At 39.5% G+C, this 18321-nt stretch overlaps 1 protein-coding gene across 1 annotated transcript; it reads right to left on the reverse strand.

The window, feature by feature from the left end:
* Window positions 1–16984: 16984 nt before the first annotated feature.
* LOC103584970 (60S ribosomal protein L36a-like) lies at window positions 16985–17305 on the reverse strand. The gene has a single exon (XM_008565820.1). The coding sequence runs from the start codon at window positions 17303–17305 to the stop codon at window positions 16985–16987; it is 321 nt and encodes a 106-aa protein (XP_008564042.1).
* Between the last annotated feature and the right edge of the window lie 1016 nt (window positions 17306–18321).

Raw genomic sequence — 18321 nt, forward strand, 5'->3', positions numbered from 1 at the left:
CAGAAGGGTAACGGGCCCATCTTATTCAGAGCACCTGAGCCTACCATAGCAAGAGCTGTGGAAGCTCTTCCTGCAGAGAGGGCACACTGTCAGTGTCACCTGAACTGTTTTTTTTTTTTTTTTTTTTTTTTGATGAGAAGAATAGACCCACATTCATAAACAGGCTTGAATGCAGGACATAGAAAGAGCAGAGAGAAAATTGTGACCCAACCATTATAAGAAGACTTATTTATTTTCTACAGATATTTTTCATCCAAGTCCAAAGATGCATAATTAAAATAATGTGAGACTTACTTCTTTCACTGCACTGAAGTTGAAGAGTAACCCCTGGGAAAAAAGTAGGCTGTATTCAACAATTTCAGATTCTCTCCTGGTTCTGATCTGATAGTTAGGAACCATTATCTTATAGGCACATTTGTACCATTTTCCCATAATGTGTTATCATCTTACATCAGTCCATATGGAGCTTATTTGCCATTTTTCTGCCCACTCATAGGGCCAAGTTATTTCCTTTTACAACTTATCTTATTGCCTTGGTATGTCACCATAAAGAGCTTTGCAGAAAATTTTATTCCAGCAGGCATTTTTTTCAGATTACTTATAACAATGTTAAGTAAGATTGATCTGGCACTAATTCTTGGTGTTTATACATTTCCATACATAAAAGTCTTCTCTCCCTCCGTTCCTCCTTTCTTCTTTCCCTGCCTCCCTCTCTAGGCAAGTATTTATTAAGTACTTATTATGTGACAGAAACTGTTCTAGGTGCTCAGGATACCTCAGCAAACCAAACATAAAAATCTTGGCTCTGACAAATTTAGTGTTACTGGGGAAAGATAGTTAATAACATGTAAACAAATAAATGTTTAATATGTCGTGTTGCTACAATGATAGGCAGTTTTCACCTTCACTTAGTTTCATGATTTGAGTTGTTCTTCATGGATAAAATATTTTCCCCCAAACCTGAAGTATCTATCTCAAATTGCAAGGCAACAAGTTTCCTGTGTTTTATTTTTCATTTTGATAGGGTTAGAATAATGAATCGGCGTAAGACAAATAGAAATTTCACTCTTTATCAGGAGAAAATGTTTAGGGTAAAATTAACTTATTTAACAAACATTTGTTGGAGTGTCTATTAAACACATAAAAGAAGAAATTATAAACCTTGCCCTTAAGGACTTTATACTTTAATTGAATAAAACAGACCAAAAAACAGGTAATAACAGTAGCTAGCAGCCCCACCTCACATATTTTGCCATTCCCAGCTGCCCATGATGGGGACCTCTGAACTACAGCAACTGATCAGGAGATACCTTGTGTCCTTGAGTCACCTTTGCTGTCCCCCAGGTAGCCCCTGCATCATGAGTGGGCTTCCTACACAGATTTTGCAGTGAGATTTTGACTTTGGCCTTAGTTTCTGAGTCCCTGATCATAATCTCTGTGTAATTGTTCCAGTCCACTTCTGGACAACCTGCTCTTTGTATTCATTTAACAAACATTATTGAGCATCTACCTTGATCAGGCATTATGCCAAGTGCTGAGGATATTAAAATGATAAAGAATTTGCTTTTGCTCTTGAGGGGCTCAGCTAAGTGAAAGAAGCCAGTCAGAAAAGACCACATTTATATAAGATGTCCAAAACTTTGGAGACAGAAAGTAGACACTAGTGGGTGCCTAGGGCTGTGTGTGAGGAAGGCAGATGGGGAGTGACTCTTAGTGGGTACAAGGCTTCTTTGTGGGATGATGAAAATAATACAAAATTAGATTATAGCAATGGTTGCACCCTCCATAAATATTCTAAAAACCATTGAGTTGTACACTTTATGCAAATGTTATGGTGTGTAAATTATTTTAATAAAAATATTTTTGCAAGCACAAAAGGATCATATTCTTAAAAAGAAGGAAAAACAAAATAGAAGAAGTGGCTTATGTCAACAGGTGGGAAGTGTAGTGATGCTCGGGAGCAGACACCCAACAAGCACACTCAAATTCAGACTTGGACTCCAGTTTCTGCTGGGGTGCTGGCAAGAGCGTGGTCGCAAATCTCCATTCCTCTGCTTACGCACTTGCCTTGCTTCACATGTCCTTCCCTCCTCACCCACCTAGAAATCCCTACTCATCCTTTGAGAACCATCACTGCCTGTGAATTCACTCTTATGCCCTCTTCTCTTTCAGACTGTGGTGACAGCTTGCTTTTCTTCCATTCCCTATGCATGCCACAGATCCCATTCTCAGAGCATTTATATATGGAGAGGAAAAGACTTTAAAGATAAGCTCAGAATTTTGGTTGTTCCTTTTTATGAGCATGACCTCTACCAAGGGCCAGCAAAGTACAGCCCATGGACCGAATCTAGCCTGTGGGCTGTTTTTGTTTGAGCATAGCCACACCCATTTCTTCATGTACTGCATATGAAGTACATTCACAAAACAAAGGCAGAACTGAGTAACTATTAACTACTGTTATGACTTTGGACAAATCCCTTAGCCTCACCAAATTTCATAAAATGAAAGGATTTAATCAGATGATTTCTAAGGGGTACTTGATTGCATGTACCGGTTCCTAACACTTTTTCATGGATATCTCCTGTGAGTCTTTTTTTTTTTTAATTTTCAGTTTTATTGAAATTTTTATATAAACAGTTTAACAAATCAAAACAAAATTCTTTATCAGACAATAATTTCTGCCTTTCGTTTGAGAAAACACGATCGCTATAACTTTAATTTATTTATTTAAATAAACATTTATTTGTACCTATTTGTGGGGTATAGTACGTTGCTTCGATATGATCACTATAACTTTGAGATCTCTTCTGGTGCTGAAATCTTTTTCAGACACTTGTTTAGTTTGTTTACTCTTTCTTTTTTTTTTAATTGTACATATTGTGGAGTACAGTGTGTTGTTTTAATACATGTATATGTTGTCCCATAATTCACTTCATGTAGATAGCGTATACATCCCTGAACATTTGTTTTTCCTTTGTGGTGATTACAATCAAGATCCTCTTTTCTACCTATTTAGAAGTACAAAATATAATATCATTAGCTCTAGTCAACCTAGAACACCAGAACGTGTTCTTCCTGTCTACGCATAACTTCGCACCTGTTAATCCACCACTACCATCCCTCCTTACCTCTTGCCTTCCTGGCCTCTGGTAACAATTATTCTATTCTCTACTTCTATAACAACCATTTGTTTTTGTTTTTTTTTTAAAAGATGACCGGTAAGGGGATCTCAACCCTTGACTTGGTGTTGTCAACACCATGCTCAGCCAGTGAGCAAACCGGCCATCCCTATATGGGATCCGAACCCGCGGCCTTGGTGTTATCAGCATAGCACTCTACTGAGTGAGCCACGGGCCGGCCCCCAACAACCATTTGTTTTGAGTCATATCTTTTTTTAAGAGTCCATTATCTACTATGCTCACTCTATATCTTTTATTTACATTTTTATTTACCTGTTTAGAGAATTATTTACCTGTTCATATTTTTACTTTATGTTTTTCTTTACCTGTTTAGCAATTTTGATAGTTTGAAGATTTTCTGTATTTTGGGGCAGTTGACTTTAGAGGAGGTATTTGGTATCACTCCATATGTCATCCTTTTCTCAGGAAAGCTCTCTGAGATCACCAAATTTGACTCATCTTACATGAAAAGGTTATGACCTGTATTAAATTTGGATTCATTTATGTTCCCACCAATTTAAGTGAGAATCTACTATACATAATTTGCCTATTACACTTTTTAAAAATCTAGAATAGAAATAGATCTAAATGGTTTGTATGTCTAAAAACAGCTGTCTAGAAAAGTTTGGAAATTTTGCTTTACTTTCTTTTAATGATGATAAGCACAAACACAAGCAATAAATTAGTATAAGGAAACAGTATTGATCAAATACTTTTTGGAAAACTGGTCTTTGCAGCATCTAAATGATTAGAGTTCAACTGTGACGTTTTGGGAGGCTGATAGAAGTCTTCTTTTTGTTCTGGTTAATTCAATACCTTTGTCAATCTTTTCCCAATATAAAGGGTTGGCTTAAAAGTGATACAAAAGGACTGTAGGGCAGCCTAAGTGTGTGTGTGTGTGTGCGTGTGTGTGTGTGTGCGCGTGCGTGTGTGTGTGCGTGTGTGTGTGTGCGTGTGTGTGTGTGTGCGTGTGTGTGTGTGTTGGGGGGGGTGGGCTCTACAAGCAAAATGTAAGACCTGCTAAACGTTTTCCATTGGTGAGGACAAAAGTGTTTTCAGGCTGATTGTGTGTTTCCAACTTCAGGGAGTTTGTAATATTCTTCTCTCTTATTCCCGTGCTTCTCCAGGCCACCCATCCATCCAAGACACTACCACAGAAATTAATGAATGAGTAGAAAAGATAAGATGAAGTTAAGTATAGGTGTTAATCAGACACTACTGAATATACACTATTTGAATGAAAAGCAATAGAAACTATATTAGCAAGTTATTTTGGAGCTTAAGGACCTCTAATTAGGTATGCAATAAATTCAGATTTTCTCTCTTTGAAAACAGATTCTCTATGTACTCCTAAATATGGCCTGCCTTCCCTGGCAGCTAAACTTATTGCTGATTTCTTATGAAAGAGAACTCTGTAGCTTCTTCCTCTGTAGAGAGCCTCAATTCTGAAATGTTACATAGAATCAGTCCAGCTTATAGTGGAAAACGACCCCCAGAGTAAACAAAGGAACATGACCAGTTCCTCCCTGAAGGGATTATTTGTCTCAGTAGTGAACCGGGTATCAGGAGAAGTAAGCCAGGTAGTGAAGTCAACCTCACTGGGGCATATGGCTTGGGGTCTTTTCCGTAACTCAGGCCCAGACAGTCTGCTATCTTTGTTGTGCCTGTTGATACTTTCTTATCTTTATGAGAAAAGGAAATATGCCAGCCTTCTAGTAAAGGCCTTTGGATTAAACTCTCAGAAGGAAGCTGGCCTCACCTAATAAACTCACCAGAACATAAAAGGACATGGGAGAAAATAATAAAACTAATGTGCTAATCAGTTCAATAAATGCCTGAAGCAGACCTTAAATCAAATAAAAGACAGGAAAAGATGCCTTATTTCAGAGCTTTGAGACAATGATGACAAAGCATTTCCTTGGCTTTGAATCACTGGAGGGAAGTCGATTCAGAAGTAACCTGACTGGTCAAAAGACAGCAGGGGCAGTTTTTAAATAGGAGGTATCATTTTCCTTTCTGTTTTCTTCCAAAGTTGATGGGAACTTTCATGTGTCAAGGGGCAGGATACCTTTGCCTTCCTTCCCACTAGATGCATGATCAAAATGAAGGCTGACTCCTGGGCACTGGCAATTCTCTCCAATCCTCCAGTTCAGTGTGTCCAGCCCTAGGCAAGGTTAGAAAGTAGGTGAAGGTTTTCTTTGTCAAACACCCATCAGCCTTAAGTCCCCTTTGATCATCTGATCAGTGGGAAAGCCGGGTATGTCATAAAATCAGTTCATACCATTGTGTTAGCAACATAATGCATTTTCTTGTTCAAATGCCAAAAGATGTGACATTTCCAAGGGAGCAGGCAACATTTACATTAATATAGGCATTTCAAATGTGGAATTCCAGCCTCAGTGAACCCTCCTGCATGATATACAAGTTCTTTGGGGTCAGTGCCAGTCTTTACATCTGTGATGGTTAATTTTATATGTCAAATTGACTGGGACACAAAGCTCCAAGATATTTGGCTAAACATTATTTCTGGGTATATCTGTGAGAGTATTTCAGGATGAGATTAGCATTGGAATTGATGAATTTAGTAAAGCAGATTCCCCTCCTCAATGTGGGAGCCATCATCCAATCTACTGAGGGCCTGAATAGAACAAAAGGCAAAAGATGAGAAAATTTATCTCTTTTCTCTCTGCCTGTTTGAGCTAGGTCATCAGTGTTCCTGCCCTTGGACCGGGATTCATACCATTGGCTTCCCTGTTTCTCAGGCCTTCAGACTCAGACTGAACTATGCCACCAGCTTTCCTGGATCTCCAACTTGCAGGCAGCAGATTATGAGACTTCTCAGCCTCCAAAATCACATGAGTCAGTTCCTTATAATAATGAACTAGATTGCCTCTCTCTCTCTCTCTCTCAAGTCCATACTGATTTTGTTTCTTTGGAGAAACCTGACTAATACAACATCCCTGAAATTGAAACTGTCTACCTCTCTAGACTGCCAAAAATCAGTTCTAGTTTAGTGAGAAAATGCCCCTGCTCCACCTTTTCTCCAGTAGGCATTGAAGCCTAACGTGTTTCCGAGTGAGAGAGGAGAGATGTGAGCCCACTGCAGAAGCCCCAGGAAGATGGCGGCTGGTGGGGGACATTTTCCCACTGTGTCATTGCGTCCCATCAGCTCCACCCTCAGGCAGACCTCTGCAAGCAGAGTGACATCTGAGAGGGTTTTGAGAAAACCTTTGACCAACACAATTGTTACCCTACAATAACCCCTTGTTCTAGCAATCAGCTATGGAAAAGGGGATAAAATGAGGAGAACATTTTCTTAGAATGAAAAATAGGCTTACAAGGAAAAATAGCCAAATAGGACATATACTCCTTTGTTGAGTACTATTTGAACAAACGACCCTAAAAGACCTCTGGAGAGCAATTAGGCAAATTTGAATATAAACTGTATATTAGATGATATCAGGGAATTAGTGATAATTGTGTTTGGTGTAATCTTTGTATTATCTATATGGAGAAGAATATGCTTATTTTGTTGGTGATGCATACTAAATTATTAAAAGGTTGTACTAGTTTCTGGGGCTGCCATAGTGAACCACCACAAACTTGATCGCTTAAAACAATAGAAATTTATTCTCTCTCAGTTCTAGAAACCAGAAGTCTGAAATCAAGATGCTGGCAGGGCTGTGTGCCCTCCGATGACTTTAGGGAACAGTCCTCCCTTGCTTTTTTCAACTTCTCTTAGCTCCAGGCATTCCTTGGTTTGTGGCTGCTCAACTCCCATCTCTGCTTCCCATCTTCACATGGCCCACTCCTCTTCTGTGTGTGTCAAATTCCCTCTGCCTTTCTTTGACAAGGACACTTTTCATTGCATGTAGAGCTCACTGAGATAATCCAGGATGATTGCCTCATCTCAAGATCCTTAACTACATTTGCAAAGACTCTTTTTCCAAATAAAGTAACATTCCATCTTTTAACATATAATAATCACAGGTTCTGAAAATTAGAACATGGACATACTTTTTGGGACCACCATTTCATTCACTGACTACAAGGGTGAAGTATAAGGATATCTGAAATTTACTTTAAAATGGTTCAATAAAAATAAATGTGGATAACTAAGTAAGACAAAAGGTTAATAACTGAAGAATCTAGGTGGTGGGTATATGAGAGTTTATTGTACTATTCAAAAATTTTCTGCTTAAAATTTTTACAATACACCAAATTTAAGTCCCTTGTTTTGTCAAGAGAGACCCATTTAGGGAGCTATTTCAGTGTAGAGGGTAGGTGCATGGGCTCTGGGGACAGAATGCCAGGGTTTGCAGGCTTGACATGGACTAGCTGTGAGATCTTAGGCCAGTTACTTAGAATTTTCATCTATAAAACATGGACAATCATAGTAATAATACTAACTTCAGACAATTATGAGAATTAAATGAGAAAGTGCTCATTAAATGCTTGGCATACCAAAAAGACCTGACAAAAATACTAGCTATATTTATTATAGTGGGTCTTTCAGGATCTCCCCCTTCAACATTCCACTATTAGCTAAGAGAAACACTCTTAGAAAGGAGACAGGGAGTCTGCACTTGTGTGTGTGTGTGTGTGTGTGTGTGTGTGTGTGTTTGGGAGTGGGGAGCAGGAAAGGATGCAGGCTGTAAGGTGTGGATACAATAGACTAGGGGCAAAGAGGGAAGCAGTGACTGGGGACATAGGGAGATTCTGAAAATGAGGTAAAGCCTTGTAGCCTTTTAGACAATCCCCTAACAGCTACTGCTCAGCTCCCATTTCTTAGCTGTGATGCTGAAAGAATTAATGCAAATTTCAAAAGTATCTATCATACCTAGAAAGCTGCTTCAATGCTAAGTGACTGTGACTCAACATAACTGGAAATGTTAGTTATCAGGACTCTGTCTATGCTAAAACACTTATTTAAGAGCAACTCCCTCTGCTTCATGAGGAAGTTGCCGCTTTGGGAGTGTTGGAGGAGGCTCAGGTGCAATTATGCCTTTAGGGGACCCCATTGTTCTGAGGGGGAGTGGAGCTGGCTCGCTCAGGTGGGGCGCTGTGGCTGCCACCTTTTCCTCCCACACCTGAGGGTGTCAGAGCAACTCCAAGCAATTCACCCATCATGTTTAGGATGTCATTTCATTTGTAGATGAAGAGCATGAGGCTTTTACTTCCCTCACATCTCACGTAGCATCACAGTTTCCCTCAACCTCTTGCAGTCACCAAACATGTGTAAGACCAGCAACAAAAGAAATAAAATAAGTACATCAAAAATTCAGAGATGGAACCAGCAAGAGCAAAAGGGATGAAATGGCATCCCTTCAGGGACATTGCAGCTCCTTGAAAAGGTCCAGATGCTGTTTTGAAACAAATCTTTGGAATTACTCCCTTGTCTTGTCACTTTCTGTTCTCCACTTAAAAGAATTAAAATGATAAAATAACTAGTCTCAAAATTTAGGATCTAAGGTGCAAGGCTGAAACCCTTTGTGGAAACAGTGCTACTAAAATTTTTAACTTTTTTTTTTTTTTTTTGGACTGGTAAGGGGATCGCAGCCCTCGGCATGGTGTTGTCTGCACCACGCTCAGCCAGTGAGCGCACTGGCCATCCCTATATAGGATCCGAACCCATGGCCTTGGCGCTACCAGCACCGAGTGAGCCACGGGGCCGGCCCGTGCTACTAAAATTTTAATGTGACATAATCATCTTCAGATGTGGTAGGCCTGAGACTCGACTTCTCTAACAAGGTCCCAGCAGGTGATGCCAACGCTGTTGGAGCACAGACCACACTTTGAGTTGCAGGGGTGTAGAGCACCAGTTCTTAAATTTGGCCACAAGGTGGACTTACCTGGAGCATACAAAATAAGACTGGTGCTCTACACCCCTCCAGATGTTGAATGTGACCTGTACATCAGAACTCGTAAAAGCTCCCCAGTGTTTCTAATGTTTAGCAAAGTTTGAGAACAACTAGTACAGAGGTGGTAGATTTTCTTGAAGTCTTGGAGGTCAACACTGAGTGACTCTACTGGCTGAGTGTTAGAATTTTCTGGAGCGCTATTAAATAATAACATTTCCTGTGGTCCACTCCTGGTAGTTTAGATTTAATTGGTTTAGGGAAGGGCCCAGACATTGGAATATTTCAAATCCCAGCTGATTCTTATATGCATCCAGGTTAATAATCACTGTTTGTGATGTTGGACAAAGGAATTGGAAAACCTCTCTGTCATAGGAAGACTAGATGGTTCTTAATACACATATATAGTATGGAACTACTTGCTTTGGTGTTTTGTAATAACAAATCTAGCTTTTTTGGCAGATGAGGATTGGAGTAGCATTAAGGATGGGTTTGGATTAGTACATCTGTATTTAAAAACCCCTTTAATTTGCATATTTTGCAGAATTAACAATAGCCAATGTTTTGCACATGGTGGGTGCAAAATCAGTATTTAATGACCTGTCAGAAAAAGGTAATATTACAACATTTCCTTGAGTGGATCCCATACTGAAACAATAAAAGTACGATAGTAAGGAGGATGCATTACACTATAAAGCTGTAAGGCAAAAGAACATACAGGTCTGGAAACGTTAAACAGTGGGAGGCTGCAAAATTGGTTTCTGATCAGTATCCATATCCAAATTGGTAAGCTCATCATGGGGACAAGCTGTGGATATGAGATTTGAACATTATGGCTTCTTGGTACAAAACTTCTTTGAATGTATGTAGAAAAGATATATTATGGACTTGGTTGAAGGAATGGACAAGAATTAGTGTAGGCAGAATTCCTGTGAGACCAGTTTGTAATCATGATTATAACAAAATTAAGATTATAAGTACCTGTGATATTGTGATATAGTAAGAAATATATATTTGGTCTTCACCCCTAGTTCCTGACATAAGAGCTTCTAAGACACTTCGACTCTCCAGTGTGAAGAGAGTGTCTTTTTGTGTCTTAATGAGATGACTGGTGGCTAAAAGCCCTTAGATAGCTTTAAGATGGGAGCTAGTTGCCAGAGGAAATAACTATGTCATTAGAAGGCTGGAACTTTCAATCTCACCCCCTGACCTCTGGGGAGGGAAGAAGGACTGGAGATTGAGTTTAATCACTAGTGGACAATGATTTTATCAATTGTGCCTACATAAGAGAACATCCATAAAAACACTAACAATGGGGTTTGCAGAGCTCCTGGGTGGGTGAATGCATCCATGTGGTGCACCCCAAGCTCCAGGGAGACAGGAGATTCTGAACTTGGGGCTCTTCTGGACTTTACCCTATGTACCTCTGCATTTGGCTTTTCATTTGTATTCTTTATAATCCCTTATAATGAACTGGTAATGGTAAATAAAGTGTTTCCCTGTGTTCTATGAGTGGTTTTATCAAATTACCAAACCTGAGGAGGGAGTTGTGGGAGCCCCTGACTTGTAGCCAAGCTAGACAGAAGTGTGGGTAACCTGAGTGGGACCCACTACTTGCTATTGGAGTCTGAAGTGAGATGCAGTCTTATGGGACAGATCCCTCAGCCTGTGGTGTCCTGTGCTAACTCTGGATAAGTAGTGTCAGAATTGAATTGAATTCTTGGACACCGAGTTGGTATCTGCAGAGAATTAAACGATTGCTTGGTTTGGGGGGGAAAACACACACACATTAGTTGTCAGGTATGTTGTGAGTAGAAAAATAGTGTTTTTCTTTTAGTGCCAAACTAATGAGGAGAAAGCTTAAAAACTTCATCATGAAGTTACGCAATTTTGGACAGGTGAACTACAATGAAAGGTGGATATCAGGGAAATTTGTATGAAGTCTTGGAGACTATTTAAAAATAATTTTAGTGTATGCTTCCAAAATAAGAATGCCTTCGTTGAAGAAGATAAACACAAGTACAGAAATATTGTCCCATTTAACCAGCAAAGAAAATGAGGACAATAGAGGGGACAACATGGAGCTTGATTCCATGAAAAAAATAGAGGCTTGATGGAATTGAAGATGAGTACAAAAACGTATGGACAGAGAGACTCACAGAAGCACTATTTATAATATCAAAAAATTGAAAACAGCCTAGCTGTTCAACAATAGGGGATGTGCTTTATTAGGGAGCATTCCATATTATGCAATCATTAATAATCATATTGCAATAGAATATTTATTACTTTGGAAAATATTAATTATGGATTGTGAAAAGGAGATACAAACAGTATGTAAAATATGATCCTAATTGTGTAACTATAGAAAAAGGGGTTATAAAGGTATAAACCAAATGGTTAGTAATAAATGCAGAGAGTATATGTGATTTTATGTCTATTCACTGGAGCTTTTCTGTATTTTCCTTTTTTTTTTTTTCCTTTTTGTCTTTTTTCGTGTCCGGCAACAGATCGCAACCCTCAGTGTCGCGCCCGTACCAGACCGGGACCGGCAACAGGATCGCAACCCTCGGTGCTGCGCCCACACCTCGCTCAGCCAGTGAGCGGGAACCGGTCTGTATGTGGGATCCGAACCCTCGGCGGGAGCGCCGCCGCACTCCCAAGCGGCGCACTGTAGCAGTGTGCCACCGGGCCGGCCCAGCTTTTCTGTATTTTCTGAGTTTATAACACATGCACTTATTTTGTAATTAAAAATATATATATATTGTTTAAAAAGCAAAGCTTTCCCAAATGATAGGTCAAATGTAAAGTAAGAATTAGAAAGCCTAAATAAGAATTCACAGAGTGTCCCCAGTGTTTCTCCAACAGTAAGAGGTTCTTCTGTGCCCTAGAAGGGAGAATTTGTGGCACCATATGAAAATAACAGAGCAAAGGGAATAGATACTCAAGGTATGAAGGTGAGTACCGATTAGGAATGTATTCTTGGCTTTGGTCTTCTCTGAAAGGTGCTAAGAAAGTCTTGATCACGAATCATCTTGAAACTGGTATATAGGAGGAATGTGGCTATGTGTGGCTCATTAAAAACTGAGTGAAAACGATTCCACGTAATGCTCTTTAGAATTAGTAAACGATGAAGTGGTCAAAACCAGTCATCAAGTGCAGGCAGCCTCTGCTACTTGGCTATTCACTGGTAGCAGTTAGCTGTGGTCTCGGTGACTGGTTGGCTACAGAAGTTTGTGAAGGAGCTTGCCGTTCCCCTGGGGGGCTCAGGGAAGGTGAGGGGGGATAGAGAAGAGGGAGGCTGTTGAGTTGGAGAGGAGAGTATGAATAAGTCCAGCAAACAGAGAAAGCCCGAGAGTCGCAGTAAGAATTAGCCAGAGTGATCAGAGGAGATGATAGCCAGAGAAAGGAAGGGAGAGCTCACTTCAGACAGGGATGGTTTGCCCATGCCCTGCTGGTTCACAGGCAGCCAGACAACCGGACTGAAGGGCAGCTAGGCCAGGCATCTCCTTCATCTTATGCAGAAGCACCTTGTCCAAACACTTGAACTGAGTCTGAACTGGGCTCCTCATTATGCTTTGCTCAAGAGCCTGACATCCTGAAATTAAATAGAAAATAGGATCAAGCACATCATCTTGTGGCATAAAAATAAAGGAAAATATAAGCAGAAAAACAGGACTTTCTAGCAATGAGAAGAATCTCAAGGGAAAACAATTTATGTGTTCTAAGTACATGTAGTTCTAAGTATATACACATATTAAAAGCCCACAGACACCTTGCTTGTATCAACTTCAGAGAATAAATTGAAGAAGATTGTGTAAGCTTGGGACACACCCCATACAACAGCATGAAAGCTTAAATGAAAAGTGCATTCTATTTTTGACCACGGACATGTGAAAAATGTGTCAATCTCTGTGCAAAAGTAAAGAATACACTGAGACAGCCAGAAAAGACATGTGAGTAATGCCACTGACATTTAAAAATCTTTTTCTGTGTCTAAATACACCCTGGCAACCTCATGGTTGCCTGATAGAAGCAATGCAGTCACACCTGGTCCACATCAGATCATTTCCTCTTCAGCAATTGCCTAAGGACTATGTGGGGATCTGGGGACAGACACTAGCTAACGATAGCCTTAAACTCATTGTTTCTGAGTCAGACGCAAGTAGAATTTTGAATCATCTCTTGCTTGCATCCTTTTTTTTTTCCTTTTTACTCCTTCCCACCCAGAGAATACTGACCTCAATAGCAAGGAGGTATGCTCCATCCTCCACTGATTCAGATGCGGGTATTTAAATCCTTCTCATCTTTGTAACATGCAGTACAAGGAAGACTTTAACATGAGCAATAGACCAATTCAGCGAATCTCCAAAACCCACAGCAGTAACAGTCACCATGTAAAACAGAGAGGAGTGGTGTCTCCACCCAGCTCCAGTTCTGCAGTCTCCATTTTGTGGCCTCTTTTACTAACCACATTTCTTTAAACTTAATCACTGCTAACCCTTCCCTAATTGGACTTGGACAAGCCACTTGAGCACTGGACACAAGACCCAGAAAGAATTCAGGGCTGTTTGTGAACAGCTGATGATTTCCTGTGGTGACTGGAACTTCACACACACACACTTTAGCGATCCTGGGTTATACATGGTAATTGCCTATTTTCTGTTTAATTGATGAGCAGACATTCCTAAGGGAAAAGAAAAGGGAGCATCTTGGGTTTTTCCCCATTTCTAACTGCACTGAGAAGCTCTCGGCGGTAAGCAGGGGTTGGTCACCATGTCCTGTGGATTTCTCCCACAGACTTACTCAACGACGTACATCTTCTGCTGAAACTACCACTCTATGGACATTGCTCACAATGATCCAATTGACATGACCTTCCTTTTGGCAAGTCCTCTTATTTTCAGAGTTTTACTCTGAAACTCTGATCAGTAACCAGGAGTGGTAAGCCCTGCTTTTGGCTTCTCACAGGTGTTTTGGACTTCACTTAGGACACTCACCTTGCTTCTCCTTGTTATACCTCTTGATAGTCTTATATTTCACACCTTTCTAGACAGTAGGGCTCCTGATGCAATGCCAATAGTCTGCTGCATTGAATTGATTTAATTTGGTTTGAACCTAGTGACCTGCTAAAAATGGTTGGTTTTCAAAACAAGACATTAATTATTTTGAGTAAAAAAGAGTATGTTATGGAAAAAGAAAAATGTATAACTATAATGAAAAACATCCATTATACCACGACTTAGAGAGAGGCTTGTTATCCTTTGGAAGTATTGTTTTCCTTTCTTTTTTTCTAAAACTTTAATCAAACTATCTACTTTTTTAAAAAATAAAAAATAAATTATACCAAGATCATTTATGATTTGATATAATTCTTCTCCTGACTGATTTAAACGGTCACTTCTAACAAATTGAAATAATTTTTTTTTGTATTGAAATGGTTAAAAATGTCACTTTTGTTATATTGAAAAGGTTGTCAAAAGTAGCAGTCTCCACTTCCTCATCTCTCACTCTAGGAGGAATCCCACACCCACCGACTTCACCAAGATCGCTCTTTTCAAGGTAGGCAGTTTTGTTTAAGAACAAACCTTCATTTTGTTCTTATCTTACTCGAACCTTCAGCAGGATTTAACACGTTTCTCTACCCACTTAATGAAATACTTTCTTGTCTTAGCTTCAATGCCTGGCTGATTTTCCTCCAGCCTCACCGGCTACTTCTTCCCTGTTTCCATTGCTGCCTGCTGCCTGCCTTCTAGGGTCAGAGTGTGCAGAGCTTCTTTTTGAGACTCCTTTGCTTCTCTAACATTATCGCCTGTGCCCTGGCTTTAAATATCATCTATGTACTGATTATTGCCCAATGTGGGTGTCTTGAGTCCAATTTCTTGTCAGAACACCAGATCTGTATAGTCCACTGCCTATTTGTAGATACTTCCTCAAAATGTTGAATAGACGGGCCAGCGCGGTGGCGCTCCCGCCGAGGGTTCGGATCCCACATACAGACCGGTTCCCGCTCACTGGCTGAGCGAGGGGCGGGAGCAACGCCAAGGGTTGCGATCCCGTGGCCGGTCCCGGTCCGGTACGGGCGTGACACTGAGGGTTGCGATCCGTTGCCGGGCACGAAAAAAGACAAAAAGGAAAAAAAAAATGTTGAATAGACTTCTAAAACTCATCATATTTGAAACTCTTTATTCCCCATATCATCCCCTATCCTGGCCTTCCTAATGTCATTTACCTTATTCCTTTAGTTCATAGCTAGGATATATCCTTTATTCCTTTCTTTTCCTCATTGTCTCAATTCAGTACTTTTGACTCTTCCTCTAGAACATATCCCAAGACTGTCCGCTTCTTTCCAGCTCCACTACTAGTCCCTAAGTCCAACCATCTTCATCTCTTCCCAGACTACCCTGATAATTACCTAACTGGGTTGGCTGCTTCCATGCTGGACTCTTTGCAATCCACTCTACAAATAAAAAAACCCAGTGATCTTTATAACATAAATCAGACTATGTCACTCCTCTGCTTAAAAGCCTTCGAGTGTTTTCTTATTATACTTAAAAAATAAAATCCAAACTCTTTATCTTGGATGCAAAATCCTACCAGATCTAACTCCTGACAATCTCACGTTGTACATTGGCCTTGTCTACTCTACTCTACCCATACTGGCTTTCTTTCTGTTTCTTGACCAGACCAAGCCTGATACCTTTCTTTGGGAGGCTCTTCCCCATGAATTACACATGGCTCACTCCTTCTAGTCATTCATTTATTAGCTTAAAAGGCCCTTCTTCAAGTCATAATTATACTACCCTACTTGAATTAACTTTATTTTTCTTGTTTATTTGTGATATTTTTGTGTGCGTGTTGTTTGTTTCTCTCACCAGAATACAAAGAGAAACAGACTTGTCTACCATATTCAGTGTTGTATCCTCAGTGAATAGACCTTACAGCATTGTTTTTTAATGAATTAATGAGTGTGCAAAGGAGTGAATGTGTCACAGGCTAGAATTTTATCTATACTTGCATGTTTCTGTTTTATTTTTTCCTATTCTAATGATCTGTTCTTCCATTAAACGAGTAAAAAAGCAAAACAGAAATGAAACACACCCTTTAAATTGCTAAAGCTATCACATGCGTTTTAATATGTTAGGGATTATTCTAAATTATTCTAAACATTAGAATATTTATTCTCATTATTCTAAACATTCCTGGCTATTATTGCCTGTTTATTCCCCAAATGATCTGATAGTCTATATTTCTTAGTTTACTTAATCTTTAGCAAAAAGATTTTGTGTATTTCTTCCTCAATCATAGCTAGTTTTTATTTTTCTTGCTATTGTGAACAGCGTTATTCCCTATGCAAGGAAAGCCTATGAATTTAGGTTACCTACCTGGCCTTTAAGAGCATTTGAATTTGCAACTCCTGATATATACAGGAAAGCTAATATTTTTCTATATTTATTTTCTATATATTATTCATACTGGGATCTTTTATTGGTTTTAGTAGATCTTCAACCAATTCCCTTTAATTTTCTATGTAGAATATCATATCATCTACAAATAACAATAATTTGTTTTTCTCCTTTCCAAGAGTTAAACCCTTTATACACTCCCCCCAGCCCCAGTCTGGTTGCATTCAGTAGAACTACCATAACAATATTCAACAGGGATGGGTTATCCTTGCCTCAAATGTGACTTTAATGTGAATGACTCTAGTCTCCCTATTAATTAGATTATTAGATGCTGGGTTTAGATAGATTTTCTTTATCAAATTAAGAATAACATACCTTCTCTTCTAGTTTAAGTGCTTTCTTTTTAAGTCATGAATGGATTCATTATCACATGCTTTTTTTTTTCTTTTTGAGTAAGAATATCACTGTATTTATTTTCCTACAGGTAATTTCTCTGCAGCTTCAACATTTTCCCCTCAAAAGAGCAAAAAAATCCCGAAGTTTAGAACTGGATCACTTGGCCCTTTCTCTTCTTATCTCCTCCCAGTTCAAAATGCTTGCATCTCTTAATGGCCAGTATCCTCTTTGAACTGCAGTTAGGTTCAACACATTTGAGCCTTAGCACAATCTTCTTTGTGGTTTTATCTTTCTTCCGGAAAATGGTCCTTGTCTGCCCACCATAGCCACTTTGCTTCCAGTCGTAGCACCTCTTAACCTGGGCATACAGGGAATCCTTGCCCTTCTTATACTGGGTCCCTTTGTGAGGCTGATGCTTGCCACACTTCTTACAGAAAGTTCTCTGGGTTTTAGGTACATTGACCATCTTTGCAGTAGAGCTGTCTACACGATGCAAACAAGAAACAGCATCCATACTCATTGCCTCACGCCGCTGGCGCTGAACAGGAAAGGGAGGGATCATCACATGCCTTTTTCACAACTATTGAGATGTGTGCTTTGGGTTCTTTCAATAATCTATAGACATTAAAGGCTGTATAATTAATGGTAAGAGTGTGCCTCTGGAGCCAGACTGACCAGATTTGAGACTAGATTTGCCCGTACTGACTGTGTGGCTTTGGGCAGGTTATTTAAATCTTCCAATACTTCAATTTCCTCATCTGTAAAAGGGATACGATAATGGGACTCACCTAATTTATTCTAACAAGAATGATGTGAGTCAATACATAGGCAGATCTTAGAACACCAGCTGGCCACAAAACAGAGCAACATAAGTGTTTGTCCTTGCTTTTCAATCCTGAAAGAAACTTTACTTTGCCATGTCCTCTTAATTTACTGCTGAGTTTTCTCATCTTTATTTAGAAAAGAGAATGATCTCTAGTTTTTTTCATTATTCAACTTCTGTCAGGTTTGGTGTCAAAATATATGGCCTTTTAAAAATATGACTTTAAATTTTTTCTTTCTTTCCCCCATGCTCTGGGACAGTGAAAAAGAATGAGGGAAGAACAAAATTCAAGGACTGACACTACTCAACTTCAGGACTTATATAAAGCTACAGTAATACCCTAATGTAAACTATGGTCTCTGGGTGATAATGATGTGTCAGTGTAGGTTCATCAGCTATAACAAACCACCCTCTGCTGCAGGATGTCCATAATGTTGCTAACCTATGGATTCGTGGGGACAGGAGGTATATGGGAAATCTCTGTACCTTCCTCTCAAATTTGCTGTGAACCTAAAACTGCTCTAAAAAAAATTAGTCTTAAAACAAACAAACAAACAAACAAACAAACAAAAAAACTGGGAGTAATCTCTACCTTGAAGGTTTGAAAGGACTCATTCAAAACTTCCAAGACCAGCTTTCCTTAGAAGTAAAGTTTTAAA

The sequence above is a fragment of the Galeopterus variegatus genome, unplaced genomic scaffold (genome assembly GCF_000696425.1).
Source record: "Galeopterus variegatus unplaced genomic scaffold, G_variegatus-3.0.2 Scaffold206, whole genome shotgun sequence".
Lineage (NCBI taxonomy): Eukaryota > Metazoa > Chordata > Mammalia > Dermoptera > Cynocephalidae > Galeopterus > Galeopterus variegatus.

What these genes read in the sequence shown, in the direction of transcription:
- LOC103584970 (XM_008565820.1), bottom strand. Translation starts at nt 17,305, where the DNA reads ATGGTCAATGTACCTAAAACCCAGAGAACTTTCTGTAAGAAGTGTGGC.